The sequence below is a fragment of the Heliangelus exortis genome, chromosome 2 (assembly GCF_036169615.1).
Source record: "Heliangelus exortis chromosome 2, bHelExo1.hap1, whole genome shotgun sequence".
NCBI lineage: Eukaryota > Metazoa > Chordata > Aves > Apodiformes > Trochilidae > Heliangelus > Heliangelus exortis.
In genome coordinates, this window is record NC_092423.1 from 81,028,026 (window position 1) to 81,048,535 (window position 20,510).

Consider the following 20,510-nt stretch of genomic DNA (forward strand, 5'->3'; position numbering starts at 1 on the left):
CTGCTGGATCCCTGGAGTCTGTGATCAAGGCAGTGTGCAAAGAAGAATCTTCATTTTTCAGCAATGCAAACCTCTTCATCGATATGCCCAGAATCACAGGACTCTTGGAGGACAATATGGGGAAATATGGCATTCCTGAGGACTCAAGTAAGAAAAACTATCAATCACAGGTTGCGTGTATATATTCAGAATTTAGAGAAGTCCTTCTGTCTTAAATGGGAATCTTTATTTACCAGCTGACAGCTGGCACCTGTTTTGACACTGTAATCCTGAGCAGAAGGGTTGATCATTTATGGCTACAAGATAAGTGTGGGTGATACACACATGATTGGTTTTTCTCCATCTTTTCAAGTAATAAATAAGAATACTCCTGTCGTAGAGGTGTGTTTATTAGAATTTTTGAAGCACTTAGTATTAAAAATATATCTTTGGGATACCAGACTGAGAATTTATTGCCATATGCCTTTCTTTGGTGAACACAAAGCTGTGGTATTATCATGAAGAAAAATATGCGAGCCCTCTGGATAAAATAAGTTTTTCAGTAGCTGATATTCCTATTTTCTTTATCAATCTCTTATGTAATCTCAGCTTCGCTCCCTTTCCTAAATACATATTTCACTTACCGTGATTAATTTTAATACTTTTAGTAACCTTGCTAATGCCTTGGTGACGCCGTGCAAGAGAAGAATGCAGGAATATCATGACACTAGGGAAGGATCTGTAACTGTGAATCTCCTCTTTTGTGTGGGATAGCAGCAAGCAGGCAACTCTGCTGGTTTTCCCTGTTTGAAGAATGGAGGTAGCAGGATGGCTGGTTAGAGAAAATGGTTTGGATTTACTCACTTTCAGAACTGTCTAGTGTAGAAACACTGTTTCCTGATGATTTTTTTTAATGCATCATCACAACTCTCGACTGTTGTAAGTCTTGAACTTAAGGCCTTAAAATATCTTTAAAATATCAGTTAGTTCCAGCATTCCCGTGAGTGAATTAATACTGTTCCCATATTTCACAAATTGGTAAATGAGACAATGGAAAATGAAAACAAAAACCCCAAATAAATATGAGGCTACAGAAATTTGATTTGTACTCCTTCAAAATGATTACCTTGTATGTATTTTGTGTACCAGACACATACTGATGACTTTCTGAAAACCACAGCTTCGATTAGCAAGTCTTCTGTCTTTAGAAGGTTGATGTTACTGACTGACCCGCTTGCACTCTTGGGGCCTCTTAACTTTACAGTTGCTTATCAATGATTGTGTTTAGTAAAGATTGTTTATTTGAAGAAAGTAAAAAATCTGTGCAAAGATCTGGATGTTCTTACTGATAAATTTCCTATATTTTTTTCTTTAACTTTTAATAGGATCTTAGATCTTTGCCTTGTTTTCCATTATATACAATAAGTTGTCTTCCTTGAGGAGTTAATGACATTATTAGGTATTTTTTCCCAGCACTGGGATATTTATAAACCCACCTATAATAATTAATAAAAAACCCCAAAATACATGAGTTGGGAGTTGGGCGTAAAATTCTGAATTTTTCTCACAGGAAACTCATTGCCTTTGCTTGAGTACAAGTGAAGTGAGATGTCCTGGAAGCTATTCCTTGGGTCCCAGTTCTGAGTGACATACACCCTAATGTGTTAATAGCCCTATCTGATGTTGGAACATATTTTTTTGTTAGAAAATGAAAAAGTAAATGGATTAGGTTTTTCAATTGAGAAATGTAATTTTTTCATTGTAGTTTGGTAGGTCCTTATGAAATTATACAAATAAAGAAGTCTGTATTTGTGAAAGCATTTGTAAATACTTATTTCTTTTTTAAATTGGAATAGAAAGCTACATAACAGCTGAGGGTGGGGAGTGAGCCTGTGGGTTGTTTTTTTTTAAGATGATTCTTCCCCCAGTGTTCATTTTGTAGGCAGAGGTTTTGCAATTTCCTTCCATTCCAAAATGCACTGGTGTAACTTTTAGGATAGGTGGGATTTACAGGCTGCTTTTCATAAATGTGAGAAGCACTTTTGGTTCTGATTCTTGGTTTCTTTTCCAATGTTTCAAATTCTGCATCCTCAACACTATCAGAGACTTTTAAACCATTTCTATTCAGGGACTTGTAGTGGTTGCTTAGTAGCAGTTGCATGGTATTTGGCATGGTGATGTGGCAGATCCTAAATTAACCTTTTCTTTGAATTAAAAAAAAAAATCCAGCCTCACCTGTGCTGTCTGTATTGAATGTGGGTCTTTTGTTTTTCTAGCTCCTTTTTGCTTGAAACTTTATCAGGAAATTTTGCAGTCCTCTAATGGAGCTTTGCTATGGACTTTCCTGAAACCATTATTACATGGGAAGATACTGTACAATTCAAACATAAACATGATTGACCTGGTGATGGAGAAGGTGTGTATCAAAAGAAACACTATTTCTGTTTATCTGTTTTGTCTTTAACTTAATTTTTAAGATACACATCTTTCAGGATAGGTAGAAGAAACTGGATAATTTCCTTTCAGAAAAATGGATCCACCCTGCTCATTGAGTTCTCACCTTTTCCTACTTTAAGCTTAATATTTCTTTTAATGTTTATCTTTTATCTTACTTGTTGCAGAGGTTTCACCTCGGTGTGAAAATCAGGATTTTGTTCAACATCCTTTAAACCTTGTAGAAAAATTAAAAAGAACACATTATCAAGATGTGTTGTGTGAATCATGCTATTTCAAGGTGTAGGGTTTATGTATTTCAGTGAAGTGAACATTTTCCCTCGATGTTTTCTTATGGGAACTCTACTAGGGCAGCATAGGAAGTTACTGGGGAACCTCACATAGTTTCTTCTATGCTGCCTTCAGTAGTCTCTAGCTATTGCACACTACTTGCCCCTTTCCTGCTTTTAATTGCTTTCAAATAAGCAAAGATGTTTCAACTTAGGAAAAAAAAAAGGAGAGTTTACCTCACTCGAGAGAAGAGGAAGCAATCTGGGGATGAGTACAGGGATGTAGTTAGGTTATGCAGAGAAAAAATTAGCAAGACAAAAGCCCAGCTGCAGCTCAAGCTGGTTACTGCCATAAAGGACAACAATTTATTTTTTTTTTTTAACAAATACATCAATAACAAAAAGAGAGCCAAGGAGAATCTCCATTCTTTGTTTTATGGGGGTGGAAACACTTCAGCCAACGATGAGGAAAAGGCTGAAATATTCTAATGCCTCCTTTGCCTGCATCTTCATTAGTCAGACCAACCACCCCCAGGGTCTTCAGCTCCCTGAGCTGGAAGATGAGGACAGAAAGCATCCCAGCCCCTGATGCCTGATGATTTGGTCTCCTTGTGTTCCAGTGTGACCTAACCTTGCTCTGTCCTGGGGAAACAGCAGTCTCATATTTTGGCATTTTGCTGTCTTTGCAGCCTTTCTGGTCTCACCCAGCTTGTCACCATCATGTCTGGAGAGTGGATTACATGATCCTGATATCGAGGCCTGGGATTTAAACCCATGAGGTTTCTGTGTCATTGTTAAGAAGAACTCGTTTAGCTGATTTAACACAAAATTTCAGTTTAACATTTAGGATCACTCATCCTTTGAAACTGGAATGGAGAATCTCATAGGTGCTAAATGCAAAAACTCTCTTGGGAAAATGAAATTATTTGCAAGGGTTTCTTTGGGGCCTTCTGTGCTACAAATGGGAAGAAAGAACTACCCTAAACTATTTTACCATGCTGTGCTAGGAGAGGGATTTTGCAAAAAAACACTTAAAATGCTTGGACAAAACTTGTGTACTTGCAAGTAGGTACTACTGCAAAAAGTGTGGTACAAAATTGGAGTTTACAACTCATTGCGGATATTCTTGTTTTGAGAAATGTCACAATCTCTTCCATAATAGCAATGCTGGACTGTTCTTAAATGCACTTCTGTGACTGATAACATCAATTCAGACAATAAGAGACAGCAATGTTTTCTAATCTTGTGTCTGCTTGTGATTTGTTTAAAACAGGCTGGGAAAAAATGATGGGTTTTTTGCTAGTGGCTGAGAGAGAAATTGTATCTTAGGTTTGACTGTGACAGAGAAAAATTTGCTACATTCAGGTCTTCCTTTGCAAGTGTATTTTGAAATAGATTAAGTGGCCAGTGGAATTTATTGTCCAGACCATGCTTCCAACTGTCAATTTTTATATATATTCAGTCATAGTACTTTGAATAAAAGATCTACAAGTTCTTCAAAGACTTGCTTTTAAATATGTCCAAACTGTACTTTTTCCCTTGTCTTTCCGAAAAAACTCTATGATGTTCTATAGGAGAGAGATTACAAAATAAAGAAGTTTTGATTATATTTAAGGTAGGAAACTTAAGGTGTTGTAGGAAGATTTTACTTTGATTAGCTTGGTATTCTAGAGACTGCAACAATTTTTTTTCATCTCTTGAGTAGAAAAAAGAAAACATGGCTATCCTTACTGCTGACTATCGAAGTGAAATGGAAAGGAGTTACAGATCTGAAGCATGCCAATTCTTCCTTTTTCTTCAGATTTGCTATGCACAATTTTTACTTCATTTGTCTCCATGTATTTTTTTTACTAGGCTAATTTCACCTTTGGTTTTGTGGAAAACTTGAAGACTTACTCTGAGACGTGGCTTAGGATGTCTGAGGTATTTAAAACCAGTGGAAATGTCCTCACGGTCTCACGACTGCAGGTTGGTGAACTGTGGGAAAACTTCCTATTTTCCAATTATTAGCTACGTGACCTGGACAGGATTTCTATATGTGTAAAACTGCTCATCTATTTGGCTTCAGGTTTTAAAGGTTGGAAATGAGGCAGATTAGGTTATGAGCCTACAATGTGATATTGAGAAACATCTGAGGTAAAAATATTTAAACGCAATATTACCTCAGTATGTCCGGTATAACTAAACAATAAGGGAAATAAACCAAGTATAGCTACACCTACACTTTATACACTTATTTTAAGCAAATATAAGATGATGGGAAATAAAATGTTTTCTGGAACTTACTGGTTGTTCAATTGCTTTTCCAACAGTGTATGCAACTGATTAAAAAAAAATATGGAAAACAGACTGAAAAAAAACCACCATTGTGTTTACCAGGATTTATCCTGTTATGAATATTTGTGTCCTTTTTTTTTTACTCGATAAAATTTAGATTTGCCATGTTTGACTTGTGACCCATATATGTCAGCTGAGCTGTTACTTTAAGTTAAAGAATAATGTTAGTAATAATGCATTGGACTTGCAGACCCCAAGATGCTCTTGTAGAGCCAATAAAATTTTTCCCCCTTAGAATGTAGCAAATGAGCTGAAGAAGTTAAAATAATGTAAAAGGAATTTCCAAATGTCATGTTTTAAGAGATATTTATATTACTATTGCCAGTGCTAACAGCATAATGGCACAAAAGTATTACAGGAAAAGAAAGTGTTTTTTTATCCTAACAGACTTGCAATGACATTACAATGGACTCAGTTAAAATATTTGCAGTAAAGGAGTACAGTGATTTACAGCAATAGGGAATGTATGTTCTGCTGTTTGTTAAGAGGGGGAGACTGAGGCTAACTGAATTCTCCACTGTTATGCAGGGATTCTTGGTAATGGAATTAAATAGAATGCATATGTTTATTTTATATTTCTTTAGAGAAGATAAACCTAATGTAACATCTAACACTTTTCATTTTAGGAAGCTCTGCAAAGCAATTTCATAAAGCATTTTATAGAAAGTAATTTGGAAATTGACATGGAAAAACTTTTTAAAAAAATGCAAGTATATGGTATGTACATAAAAGGATGTACTGATTACTTTTATCTGACTATAACTTGAATTTAGATCTGTGTTCAGTTGAAACGGAATGTTCTACCTATTTAAATGATACTAAAGTTGCAGACTTGAAATGTTCATGTTGAGTTAGTCTCAGGTATTTCTAGTTGCTGTCTTTAATTCTGAGTGACTGGATAATTGGCGTTTCAAAATATTGAAAGACTTGAAAAACCTCCTAACAAATTAGAAGTGGCAAACTGTCATATGATAGTTATAAACATAAGAGCTATACTTAAAAGAGGGAAAGGAAAAGTAATCCGGGTAGCCCAGGTTCCGTTAGGTTGTAGTGAATTTTTGTTGTCAGTTTTGAAGGAAAGCTGTGGACTTCCAATGAAAATAAATAGGAAATGACATTGGATACAGTGTGTTGAATCACAAGCTATCTGTAATGGTTTTGCTCCTTTTATTGAGAATTATTTGCATGTAGTCTCCTTGAACATTTGAAAAGCTTGAGATATGGTTATAATCAGGGAACAGCAGGTCAGTAGAGTGACCAGGGTCTGACCCAGCCCTGTGAGGCCCAGGTGGTGCCATGGGGCTGTGCCAAGGGCAGACAAGGATGTCAGCCCGTGGTTAGGAGTCTGTCCCAGATCACCTCGTCCATGACAATGTCCATGGCCAGACTGTGATGTGATGAGAGCTGCAGTCTGGGGCAGACCCAGCCACAGCTCTCTGTAGCTGTGATGGGAAGGGAGTGGCTCTGGTTCTGATATCTGCATGGGGTTGTCCATCAGTGTCCCCTTGGGTCACAGCCATCCTAGGGTGCACCCCTTCTGCCTTGGTACTAAGCCCTGGCAGGCAGGAACTGATGGAGTAGGGAGTACGCCCTTCAGGGTCAGATAAATATCCAAAGGGAAACAGGTTATCATGGAGGAGATGGAGATTATTATGAGTAATTTGGGGTATATGGGGATTTAAGTGGGAGACAAGCAAGGGTTATTGTGGAAATTTTAGTTAAAGCTTTTATAAGGATTTGATAATTAAAAAAAAAGTCAATATGTCCCACTAGTAATAGGGTGGATGCATGATAATTAAAGTGATTGCTGACATTTGCCAGAAGGAACTTTCCATTCATTTTGCTAAAGATATTATTTCCATCCATTCCTTCTGGTCCTATCACAGTTCACTAAGGAGCAGAGGCTGTTTCCCTCCTCACTCCAACCTCCCTTGAGGCAGTTGTAGGGATCGATAAGGTCTCCTCTCAACCTCCTCTTCTCCAGACTGAACACCCCCAGCTCCCTTTCTGTTATTATCTTTCCCTTGTGTTAGTAAAATCTGTATCTAATTGTTTTCAGTTTTCCCTATAAAGTCTTCAGTCTTTATTCCCCTTTTATCCTCGGTTTGTGTATGTGGGTAATAGAGAGGAATTCTGTCCTAGGTTTGTAGTCTGCCCAAACTGCTAAGTTGTGATAATGTAGCACCTGGTTAATAGTCTTGGATGGTGAATGCAGAAACTCATTTCAGTAGAATTGCTTATGAAACTAGTATTTCTTTATTTTAATGGAATAAAATTCTATAAAATTCTCATGCTATAATACCTTGCAAAGTTATCAATTTCTAAAATTTTTATAGTGCTACTCTGATAGTTTTGGTGACTTATTTACTCACTTATCTACTGGAACAATATAAATATTGAATGGAGGCCAGAAAAGCTTGTGGTTTCCTTTTAAAACCCTTCTTTACTTTCTAAACTACCTTTGTGTGGGCAAGGAAACTGTATTCTTGCTTTCTAACCCAGCAATTTGCAATAATTTCCTTGGTGTCATGCTTTTTATATAAAACCTGTCCTGTAAAAGCTTGTGGGTGCAGTCCTTACAAACCTTTCAAGGGGCATGGGGGGGGGTGGTAGGGGGTGGGGGTGTAGTTGTGCAGCTGGCTCTTCTTTTAGAAGAGATTTATGTGATTTCTCCCAGATATGAAATGTTTTTTCATTGCCAAGGAATTGCCAAGCCCTTACAGAGGGCTACATGTGACCTGGGATGTAACACCCAGGGAAAAAAATCAAATTTGAACCTTTTGTCCATGCTACCCCTCTGCTGCCATCATTGTAATTAAATAGTTTTATGTCTATACAGAAATCTAGAAAAAAAAATAAAAAATAAAATCTTTGACATCACAACTCAGAACTCTGGTGACACCACCAAAATCACCTGATAGCTAGAAACCTTCTAATTTCTCACCTAAATTCACTGTAAAGGACTATTTCTACATTCTCTACTAATGGACATAGAATTCCTTCAAATGTTCACTGTTTTTGGAAACAGGGCTTTGGTTGAGATATGCATCCATCCTGGATCCATAGACAAGATCAAAGTTGAAATGGGGACTTGTAGGCTTTTCTCAGATGCTTTTTAAATCTAGAGATGATCTATGCTCTATAGAACAAGGTGCTTGAAATATTTGCAGTGTCAGGACGAGAAGAACTTGCCAATACATAACTAGATGAAAGAGATGGATCTCTGTTGTGATGTTTATAATACAGTAACTCACTTGTATTTGTGGAGTAGTTATGGAAAAGAAATGTTAAAAGATCCTACAGCTTCAAGGACATGGTCTCTTTTTAGAACTTTTCTAAAATTTGTCACACTTTTGCTGCTCTGAAATCGAAGGACAATGTAGCTGAGGACTTGAAAAGCCACTGAAACCTGAACCAAAAGTTCACACTAAAACTCTTATGTTTTTAAAAAGTTAAATACAGAGACTATTTACCCTTAAGCTGTGCAGTGGGAACACAACTTTCTGCACAATTCATTGAAACTAAGGAAGTCCAATTTGTTTCCTCATCCTAGAAACTACAGTGAACAAGATGTTTAACAGCTCAGCAAGTAAACAGATTGACCTGTTGTCACAGCTTGTAGTAAATATCTCTTCCTGTGTGTTGCTGGACCGTTTCCAGCCTTTTGACTCTGTTGAGAAACTGGAGGAGAAGGCTCATGAACTCATGCAGCAAAATAATTTTTTGGCTAGTAAGTACCTTGTTTAAAAATATATTGACAAAAACATTCAGACTTTGTAGTTGTCTGTGCTTATTGATAAGGTAAACTAAGCTTACACACTTTTAAAGTATTTATTAAAATACATATAATACAGTAAAAATTAAACCCATTTACCCTAGAGGTATTCTGCAATATTTGAATGGTGTAATATATGTTGTAAAGATTAATTATATTGTTTTAATTGTGGAACTGCCAAATGAAGTCTGTTATTTCTAACAAAATGTTGAAAAGAATATTCATAAATATTTAAAGTTGAGCAAAAAGAGTGGAAAAATTTATAGCACTTAAGAAGCTCATCTAGTTTACATCCTTTTGAATTTTAATTTTTATATTATTGTCTTTGTAAAAAGGAGGAAAGAAAGGTTTTTTTTTGTGTGTGTGTGTGTTCTATTCTTAAACCAACACCTCAGATAAAATATCCTGTTTATTCAAGGTAATTACATTATCAAGCAACGGATATATTTCTTTCTTCTCTGGCATAGCACTCTTTGTCTTTCTCCTGAATTATATCCTTATTGCTGAGAATCAATTAATTGAACAAAAGAGTTTAAAAAAACAGGATTTTTTTTTCTTACTGCACGCATTTTCTCTTCACGCATGGGAAGGTTTAATTGCATGCAGCCTTTCCAAAAGAGAGCCACATGTAAGTCTATATGAAGTGTGCCACATTTTCCCCTCCTGTTGTTTTGGTTTTTCTTGTCTGTCTGGACTCCTGTAAGTACAGAACAAAAGACATGGCAAGGCAGCTCTAGGGACTGAAAATACTTGGTCTGAAATCCTATATTCATTCTGTAACCTATGCAGTACCAACATTTGCAGATTGCTGAAATTACCATGTTCCTTCAATATAAAGCCAAAACCCCATACCATAACATAAGAAAAATTCTGAGGAGTACTTCATAGGGAATTATATTGCTTGCCCCTTCAATGTCAGAAACGGAAATCTTGGTCCTCAGGAAACTGAATTCTTAAGTTCTAGATCCATTTTGTTTCCCCTCGCATAGGGAAGGGTCATATGCCAACAAAAGCCAAGATGTTTCATGTGAGTTTTTTCAGTACTGTGGCCTTACGAAGTCTTCACATGCTTGAAGATGGAAGATGACATTTTAAGGGATCTAATATGTCCAACATACCAATATTGCATTGTCAGATGTAGACATACATTCCTTTTCATATAAGTTGTGAAACTAAACTGGAATTTTCCTTCCTTTCTTTGTTTGTAGCCTCATGAAATGCTTTAGGAAATTAAATGTTTGCATAAGTGGGAAAGTAATGTTGGCCAGTTGGAAAAAATTAGCTTTACAGTAAAGTATTTGATATAGTATTATCTTTCAGTGAGCCAGGCTGTGGGTAAGACATCACCAAAAGGGAAAAAAAAAAAAAAAAAAAAAAAAAATCAACATTTCACATTCATCAGGAAGTCCTAAAGAGTCTGGGTCATCCAGAAAGAAAATACAACCAGTCTGCCATGTTTGACTTCAATTTTCCAGATACAGATTAAACTTTGATCTGTTTTTTCTTTTTTCTTTTTTTCTTTTTTCTTTATTTAAAATTACTTTTAATAATGAGATGGTGACAATAAATGTGAAAATTCTGCTGTGCTAAACCTAAACCAGAAATTTTGTAATTGACTAAGAAAAAAAAACAAAACCAAGCAGCTTTTTAATTTGAATTTTAATTGGTTTAGTGAATTTTAATTGTTTGGTACTATTTACTTTTTCACTCACTTCCAGGGATTGATATCCCCCCATGGACAAAATTTGTGGCCACACATTTCACTGTGGAATTGATATCAGTCCTCAAAAAGTGGACTGGGTACCAGAAAAACAAATCACAGAAGGAATTTTCTCAGGTTAAAATGGTTGTTACAAACCTATTTATAGTGTGAATAATTTTTTACATTTTCTATTCATGAAGGAAAAAATATAGGTCTCTATGAAACCACTGTTCTTGTGTTGGAGGTCTCAAGAAACTTTAGGGACCTGCTCTGACAGGTGAATGTGTTGTACTGTTGTATCATAATTGTCCATGAGTTAGGTATGAAAATAGCATAAACCATGTAAGCCTGGGTATGAAGCTGCTTTTCTTCTTGTGTCAGGTATCATCTTTGACACGCCAGGGAACAAGACACAGGATTCTGGCAATCTCCTTCCACGACACATTTCATATACAATTAGAACCAGTGTTCTCTATAGCATGAGAACAGATTTGATTAAAAACCCAGCGTGGAAATCCCATCCCCAGAAGCTGCCAGCTGATGGGTTTAAATACAACCACATCTTTATTCCTCTGCAAGACATGATTGAAAGGGCAATTATTTCAGCACAGACTGGGACAGATACCTCAGAGCCAGCCATTCAGGTGCAAGCCATGCCTTACCCTTGTCATACGAGTGATCTGTAAGTAAACTTTCAGCTTTTTAATTCAATATATTGCCCTTATTACATTAGTGCTAGCAAAATTGGGAAGCAATTTGGTCTTTGTGGTGGGTAAATATATATCTCAGCACAGGACTGAACCAGTATATCCAGTACCAGAATACTGCAGCATAGCAAGTATTGTTTAATAGCTGTGACCACGACACATTATACAACTTTTGTGTGGCAAATTACCCTTACCAGCTGTTTGCAGCTATACTGTAGAGTTGTCTGATCATAGAATCATAGGATTGGCTGGGTTGGAAGGGACCTCAGAGATCATCAAGTCCAACCCTTGATCCACTACCGCTGCAGTTACCAGACCATGGCACTGAGTGCCACATCCAGTCTCTTTTTAAATATCTCCAGGGATGGAGAATCCACCACTTCCCTGGGCAGCCCATTCCAATGTCTGATCACCCTCTTTGTAAAGAAATTCTTTCTAATGTCCAACCTAAACCTCCCCTGGCACAACTTGAGACCGTGCCCTCTTGTCTTGCTGAGAGTTGCCTGGGAAAAGAGACCAACCCCCCCCTGGCTACACCCTCCTTTCAGGGAGTTGTAAAGAGTGAGTCTGATGGTCAGAGACTGTCAACATATTGTTCAAGTAACCCTGTATGCTCAGAAATCCACTTTCCATCCCTAGCTCCTGTGTACACAAGCTGTAAATTGCTCCCTGGTAGGTGTTGAAATACAGTGTAAGGTTGCTGAAGCAAAAGAAAAATGTAGGATTGTTCCTTTTAAAAGTATCAAAACATCCTGACTATTAGAACATAAAATTAGGCAGTGGTAATAAAATTAGGCAGTGGTAATAAATCTGTTAAAGTGGGGCAGAAGTTGACCGGCTAATGTTATTCTTTTTTGTCCAAATATATTACTTTAGCAAAGACACAAATCTGAAATCTCTTGAACTTTTAATGGAACCTTGAAGATTGATTACATCAGTTGCATTGCTGGCAAATACTAAGAAAATGTTATAGTACCAATACATCTGTTTAGTTTGTTTCATGAAAAATAAGCAATTTCAACCAGAGCAAGGGTAATTCTTATTGCTCGTGTCAGATATTTTGTGCATATTTTGAAGATAGTCCCAGTATTAACCTATTAACATTATACTAAAAAATATTTTACCTCTAGGCGCTAACAGGTTTGCATGAATGTTCTTTCACAGATTCTTGAATAATATAGGATTTTTTTTCCCACTTATGATGATGTTAACATGGATGGTTTCGGTTGCTGGCATGGTTCGCAAGCTGGTTTATGAAAGAGAAATTAATCTTGAAGAGGTAAGAGGTAGATTAGGATACCTGAAAATAAAATTTATTAACTAAGGTGTACTGAAGTACAAAACATGAGCTTTGAGCTCCTTTTATGTGCTTATAATCAAGCTAGGTTTATTTTCACTTGTTTCTTCTGGGCAGCATGTTCTAGTTCTAGCTGCTTACTCAGCCTGACATTATTTGAGCATCAGTCCTCTTAGTAAAAAGAGGACAAAAAGCAACAAGCAGAAGATCCATAAAACTTGAAGCTGGAAACTATGTTTTGGAAGAAGTAATTATTATTAGAGTTGTTTTTATTAGTATTGTTTTTCATCTTTCACTATATGTGATCTAAAATGAGAAATGTTCCTAAACCAAATTAAAAATTTGCCACGTACTGTGTAAATAGCAGACATATGAGAGAGGATGACACAGGAAAAATAAGACAATTATTTGCTTATATCAGTGGCTAGTCTTAGCAGGTGCTAAGCCCATGGAGGGACAGTTAATTATATGACACATATTTGTATGTATAGATACATATATATTTTAAAAACCATTATAGTGGTATTTATACTGCTGGAGTAATCTTTTTTTCTTTTGGAAAATTATCTCGTTTCTCTAAACTTTGTGTTGTAAAATAGGCTTTGTTTCTTTTATGCTTTAAGACAGTAAATCAGCTTAATAAATTTACTTTTGCTCATCTTATGAAAGATGCTTCAGAAGTATTATTAATATGTTTCTGGAAGCATATATATATAAGTTTGTTTGTTTGTTTGATTTAAGTGGGGTGATACCTCATACATGGCTGTATTATTTGCATGCTAATACATCAAAGTTTACACTCATATCCAAATGTTGATTTAGTTCAGCAACAGGCTGGAAAAAACCTTTGTTTGTGTAGTGCTGTATATATCCTCAGTACTTTTTAGCGTATAAAAAAGCAAACTCCTTACTGAAGGACCCAGTAATCTGACATCTGGTCCTGCAACCTCATGCAAGAGTCACATCTGAACTCTGGGATTAATCCAGTTGGTATGTGATAAACTTAGAGGCAGCCCTGCTCAGAACTGTGTTTGATCCAGGTGAGAGCAGAAGTAGCACGGGAAAAGGGAAACAAGATGAGCAATTTAAGGGGAGGATGACATCCTCTGGAGAGCTGGTAGTGTCTTGGTAGCAACATGGTTTGCTTAAATAATAATAATAAATAAAAAAACCTTAAAAAATAAAAAAAAGGAATGGAAATAAAAAAAAAAAAGGAAGAAAATTTGTTTCCTAACTTTAACTCTCTTTGCTATATTGTCTTGCAGTATATGAAGACAATGGGTGTACATCCAGCCATTCATTTCTTTGCCTGGTTTCTGGAGAATGTCATTGTAATCACAATAAGCAGCTGTGCTCTGGCCAGCATTTTGAAAGCAAGTGGTATCTTTGCTTATAGCAATGGCTTCCTCATCTTTTTTTTTCTTCTGGATTTTGGAGTTACAGTGATTATGTTAAGCTATTTTTTGGGATCATTTTTTAGCAGTGCTGATACAGCAGCTCTCTGTGCCAGCCTGGTGTATATGATCAGTTTTTTACCCTACATAGTTCTGTTGGTCCTGCAAAGCCAGTTGAGTTTCATCAACCAGATTATAATGGTAAATATTTTTTTTTCTTTTCTAATTTTTCTCCCCCAGCTATGCTGTGGTTTTCAGTAGTTTTGAAACTTTAGACTATAATGTACTTATTTTTCCCCAGGTTTTTGTTTGTTTTTGTGTTGTCGGAAATAAGTCATCCTAATAGATAGCGAAATGAAAGAATATTTTGAATGTAGAAAGGGATAAAAAATACTTTTCAGGAAAATTTTGTAAATCCTACAGAAACCATAAGAAAGATGCATTCTTCAAGATCATGAGTTCTCTTTCTTTTTGCTTCAAAATATTTGTAATGTTTGTGTACTTCTGAGCACACCTGATGGCATACCACTCCATAAAGTTATTATTTTTTGGAGGAAAACTAGTGATTGATTCTCTGTTGAGTGCAATGGGGCATTAGTTCAGAATTTTTTCTAGTGTTAATCTAGCCATACAGGCTGAAAAATGTATTTCTCTGGCATCAGTTCTTCTGAGTTTTTTCCTGTTTTATGTGGGCCAGAGGCTGTTTTATGTCTTAAAATACTATATCCCTGACTAGGACATTAAATATCACTATCATACAATGTAGACCTTATTTCACATGTTATGGCTTCAGTCTTTCAAAATAAGTCACGTACTGTATTTATCTGGTCGAATAACTCATACAATATTAAAAATCCAGTTTGAATCAGACAGATAAAATAAGTTGGTTCTTTGCATACAAGTAAGCACAGATACAAAAGGGAAGAATCAGGGCAAAAATAGGGCAGAATGCCTTGTTTTTCTATTTCTTATTCTGTTGTTTGTTGTTGCTTTTTTTTCTTTTTTCTTTTTTTATTTTTTCTTTTTTCCTTTCCTTCTGGCAACACAGAGGGAAAACTATTCATCAGATAACTTCCACACTTTGAAATCTATTACCTCAAAGTAACTTCAGGTATCCCACATTTGCTGGAAATTAGAGGCAGCAGCATGTGAAAAAGGAAATAATTTTTGACGACAGGAGTGATGCTACCAAGTAGATGGTGAAGCCTTAGCAATGTAAGAGGCAGGGACTCAGCTGATGGGAATTCACATGAACTTCTCCGTACAAAAACATAATCCACTACTGATTTTGATTTTTATTAAGTGCAGCCTATGTTATACTTTTTTCTTCAGACAGCTGGATGTTTGTGTTAATTTTATTATAAATTTTGCAGAACCTTATTAACTTCATTATATTAAAATAAGAGATTTCAGCTCACTTTCAAACTGCAGAACTTTATCTCTGAGTGATGTCTATTAATTTTAGTCTTGCTTTGGATTGCCCCCTCAGCTTTCATGGGCTTGCCAGTGTTTTTCCACTGATAATCAGTCATACTTCCTTGCTATGGAAGGAAGCTTCCTTATGCTTCCATCAGTAACTTGCTCATTTTCCATATTGTGTTTTTGTGATACAGCATGATTATGTTGCTTCTTGGATGTCAAATGTTATTTCCTTTCACATAAATGCTGTTTCAGCATATAGCAGCCAGTGTGAATGTTCCCCCTCCCTTCTCAAGTTCTGGTCTTACAAAAATGAGTAGGACCACTGTTCTTACTATAGAAAATATATTCCTTTGCATGCTTTTAGAGTGTTACACATATAGACCATAAAAATCTACCACATACTGAATACATAACTTGTTATAAAATGACATAGTACTTTCCAGTATTAATAACCATGTCAGTGGATCTCTTTTTAAAGTGGAGCAAATACTACTGCAGTATGTGGGGGAGTTTTGTTAAAAGGGAAATAGTGACCACTAGCTTCTGTGAAAGAAAGGTCTGTTTATTTTGTGCTTGCTTTTAGTATCATAGGTTATTTTATTTCAGCTTGTTGATGACATTTTTTATTTAATTTTCAATCCTGTTTCTCTTCTGTTGTTGTAGTGTCTTCTGTCTACAACTGCCTTTGGGCAAGGAGTATTTTTCATTACATTCTTTGAGGGCCAAGAAACAGGTAAGCTCTCTGGTTAGTAGAAAAGCTTTGCAATTATTACTTAAAAGACTACAGTTTTAAAGGCTTTACATCTGGTTTTGAAAATCAATCTAATCATGCATAAGCAGCATAGATCCTACCAGAACAAAAACCTCTTTAGTGTTCCTTGAAAACCAAGTTAAGCTTGTCACATTTTATGGCAGTAAATTAAAGTGATCTTAGTATTGCTCTCTTTGCAATACAGATTAAAGGCAAGCTTTCCCATCCTGACAAAATGAGTGTATTCAGTAAATAAAACTGTTCTGTTTCACTAAGGATAAACTTTGTATTTAGTGAATAAGTATAAAGTATAAACTTTATATTTCATTTATTACACAAGAGAAAAATGTTTGGAAACTGGCTAAATGTTCTGATAGATTTCTATGTATTTTAACATGGTGATCACTACTATCCCCAAGCTAAGAAGAGCCCACATTGATGCTGAAGTTTTAGGAAAGTAAGAAGTAAATTCCTGAGCCCTTGATAAATGTCTAGAAAGAATATGCAATTATGTATATATTTTTTTTACAACTATAGCAGATCGATATTTATGACAGTGGATGTTTCAAACCACTAGGCATTGATAACCTATCATAATGATATAAAAGTTGGTAAGAGAGGAAGAGACAGTTGCAGAAAATATTATTTAAATTTCTCACTGGATACTTCATCAAAATGGCTCAACCTTACCGATGAAAGGACAAGGCATGTTTTGCAGAAAATCTGCTTTTCTGGACAATTGTAGAAAACAAGGACAGAAACAGTATTGTGACTTGCTGTACCTCAAGCAAAGTAGCATTTTAAGAAGAAAATACAGTGCTCCATATAAATCTACAGCTTGGTTACTTTTGCTTTTCATTCAACCATATGGTTGCTTTCTCTGTAGTACAGGTGCTTTGACCCTTTTTCCTTTCGTGTTTTCTGCAACATAACAATTTATTGGTAGAATATTCAGTGAGTTTATCTCCTGAATGCAGTCATCACACACAAGGACTTGCTTCCTTGTTATTATTCACAGATTTAAATTTTTAGCTTTAGCAATATAGAAATTACTTTAAACTTAGTGTAACCCATTTCTTTATAACAGCAGATTGGCATGAGGTCTGATTCATTGAAGAGGTCAGTGCTCCATTTTATTAGACAGTCATAGTTATTTTTCTTTGGCTAAATTAAGGGCCAGCTAAAACTTCATAAACAGACCTTTCTACAACAGTTTCTCTGCATTTTCCCAGCAGCTGTGTCACCTGCTGTTCAAAACAGAGGCTTACAGAGGCATAGCAATTCATTTCTGTTCATTAGAATTACTGTTATTAACTACAGTCTTTTTTGTGTCTGCTTAAATACCCACAAGTGTGCAGTGTTGATGTGTTTCTGATCTTTAATGCTGGACTGATTTAGATTTGACCTTTTGAAAAACATTTATTATTATTGCTCTTACTACCAGGAATTCAGTGGAATAATGTGCACCAGTCAGTTGCACAAGGAGGACACATGACCTTTGGGTGGATGTGCTGGATGATGTTCTTTGACTCCATTTTATATTTTATAGGTGGCTGGTATTTCAGCAATATTATTCCTGGTAAGAGTTCTTATTTCATGTTTTTGAAGAAGTTATTGAATGAAATGGATAGAATTATCTTTGTTCATTGTATGCAACCAAAACAAAAACTTATCTTTTATGAATTGAGCTTTTGGTGTGCAAAACTGCCTGACTGCATTTAGGGACTAGGTAAGAAAGTATTCTTACACACAAAAATATTGAGTAGTGCTAACACATTAATTAGAGTTTGTAGCCAGGAATGAAATATGTTTTGTTTTCTTACAAGGATGACTAATATATGAAGGACTTAGGAATTGTTAGTTCACAGTAACAGAAGTCAGTCTAGGAGGAAATCTTCCTGTGAAAATGGTGAATCTTTTGAGTCAGTACTTGGGCTGAAACCTATGAAGAGGATTTCAGACCACAAACCCTTTGAACTACCTGGTACTTTGCTCCTCGTCACTCTGCCATCCGGTGCATAAAGAAAACTAAATAATTTCTTTCTTTTTAATTAACCGAGTTTTATGAATAATATTGAGTTAGCTGATGCATTTTTAAATTGTAGCTGTTTGAATATAGCTGTTTGAAATTTACCTTTCCTCTGATTTTCATATGTCACCTTTCAGCTACTCTGTATTTGGTTTAAAAATATAACAATAAAATATTAATTGTGCCTTGAAAGTTAAGGATGTGTGGAATATAAAACCGATTTTATGACCTTTAGCTGAAATTGACACCTCCCCTTCAGTGTCAATGCTATGTAACTCCAAATACACGGAGAGTTTATTGTGTGATTACTAAGTGAAGCCTGAAATGCTAAAGTTTAGGTTGTGTGTAGGAGCATACTTCTGTTTCTTTTGTTTGTGTGCTACTGTAAATATGCTGATTGGTTTATTTATATGGTACAGTCAGTAATGGACGACTAATCTTTAATTATTGGTACAATGGATTATTGCTATAATAAAACCCATGACTCTATCTTGGCAGGCTAGTTGGTGCAGTCTCTGTTCTCTAGGTTACAAGGTTATGGTAGGCTGTACCTACATATTGGTAAACCTATGATTTAAAAGCTGATTTGGTTATAGGGAAGAGCATAATATCACTGAGGATTGGTTATTTTATGGCAGGACCTGGTGGTGTGGCCAAATGATTTATTTGCTTTATTGAAGTTTGTTAAGTGCAGCTAAGAGCTTGAACTAATTAAATGGTGTAACTGGCTCTTTGTAAGTAATGATAGGACATTAGTAGTCCACAAAAAATACGAAATTACAATAAATTTTGCAAAAGTTTCTATCATGATTATCGTCTAGGAAAATTTGGAATAAAGAACCAATGGTACTTTCCCTTTACCGTTTCCTACTGGAAGAACCTGTGTGGTGCAGAGAGGAGGAAGAGACATTATTTGGATTCTAGTATGTTTTTCTTCAATGAAAACATCCAAGAAAAAGGTTTGTAGTTGTAGAAGAATTTTAATACCAGTGTTTTTCTGAAAGTTGTGCTAATCTTGATCAATCTGTTTTTATCATTGCTTGGTCCTATGCGTTTTTATATTGTTCCTTTCTCTTCTCCACTGTATAGTATATACTATGAACATTGTATATACTAACTGTTAATTGTGCTGTAATGCTTGACTAGTTCAGCTAAAACTATTGTACACAAATATTTTTTAAAAATGTAACAAGTGTTTCTTGGGCTCATCATGTCCCTGTATTTATCCTTTTTACTTTGTTAGGATCCATTGAAGTTCCTTGAACCATTTCATATTCTTAATATATCTGGTTTTCGTTTTGTTTTGGTTTTTTCCTTTCCTTTTTCTTTTTTCTTTTGTTTAAAAAGCTAATATTATTTTAACTGATTTTTGTCTGCATCCAGATACCTTTACTGTTCTTTAAGCATTTGTGGAAAAATATCAACATGAATTTTGCCTAAATTTCTGCAATTCGGAACAATTTCATTCTGTTGAGATAATTATCATTGTTCCTTACTGAAATGGAAGATTTTTAGTGTTTTCCCTTGGGTTCACTGTATCCTCTGTGAAAAGCAAGGGAAAAAATACTCTTCTGGTCCTGAAAAGTTACTAGTGTGGTCTCTGGCTCAAGTCATCCAAGTGTTTGCTCACAACTTTGTGGACGTGTTCCTCTCTCTTCCCCTCAGCTTGAACTGATGCATTTCACATGCTTGGTAGCAAATTGCCTGTGTGCAATGCACACAAAGGAACTTGTTCTCTTTCATAAGAATTGGGCATCATTCTACTGACTGACAACAGGACAAATGCACTCATAAATAATTTCTCTTCATTCGTTCCATTTAGTCCAGATAAGGACTTGTTCAATGGAGGTGGAAAACACTTTGGAAATCAGATGTCTGTCAGGGAAAGGCTGAAGTGAAGTTGCTGTGAGCTCAGACTGGAGTAGGACTGGCAGAGACTTAGGTGCTGAATGTACCCACTTGGTACTGCTCTTAAGAGAAGTCCTAGGGTGATCAGTTTACTGTTTGCAAGTAGTCAGGAGCTATTAATCTGAATCTTATCTTATGTACATTGTCTGAGGCTCACTGTGTACTTCAAGTTCTTCTGTGATATTCCAAACATGCAAATCTAGGAAGCAATGGAAAGAGCATGGATAATGTTTGATGGTTGTTTAAGTCTCCAGACCAAAAGGTAGACAAGCTATCTGTAAGACAGGTTTGAGGGTAAAAGGACCTCAGAAATGTTACAGCTTCTGGTAGTGCCTTTCTGGAAGGCAACCTAAGCTTCTGGAGAAAAATATTTCTAAACATAAAATTGATTGTGAAGGGAGCAAAAAACTTTTTCATTCACAACATAAGCACACAATCCTTGAAATAATTATATATGTATATATCTATATAATTTTATATAAAGCA

The 20,510-nt window shown here is 35.7% G+C and overlaps 1 protein-coding gene and 1 long non-coding RNA gene across 2 annotated transcripts in view; both read left to right on the plus strand.

The window, feature by feature from the left end:
- LOC139793726 (uncharacterized) overlaps positions 1-20,510 on the plus strand; it is a 329,041-nt gene that overhangs the window by 143,475 nt on the left and 165,056 nt on the right. The window lies entirely within an intron of this gene.
- The window catches only part of ABCA13 (ATP binding cassette subfamily A member 13), a 139,420-nt gene that overhangs the window by 34,234 nt on the left and 84,676 nt on the right, over positions 1-20,510 (plus strand). Inside the window, exons 8-10 of the mRNA XM_071738686.1 lie at positions 12,388-12,502; positions 16,000-16,069; positions 18,938-19,075. Coding sequence (XP_071594787.1) covers positions 12,388-12,502; positions 16,000-16,069; positions 18,938-19,075 — 323 coding nt within the window. The remainder of the gene's footprint in view (positions 1-12,387; positions 12,503-15,999; positions 16,070-18,937; positions 19,076-20,510) is intronic.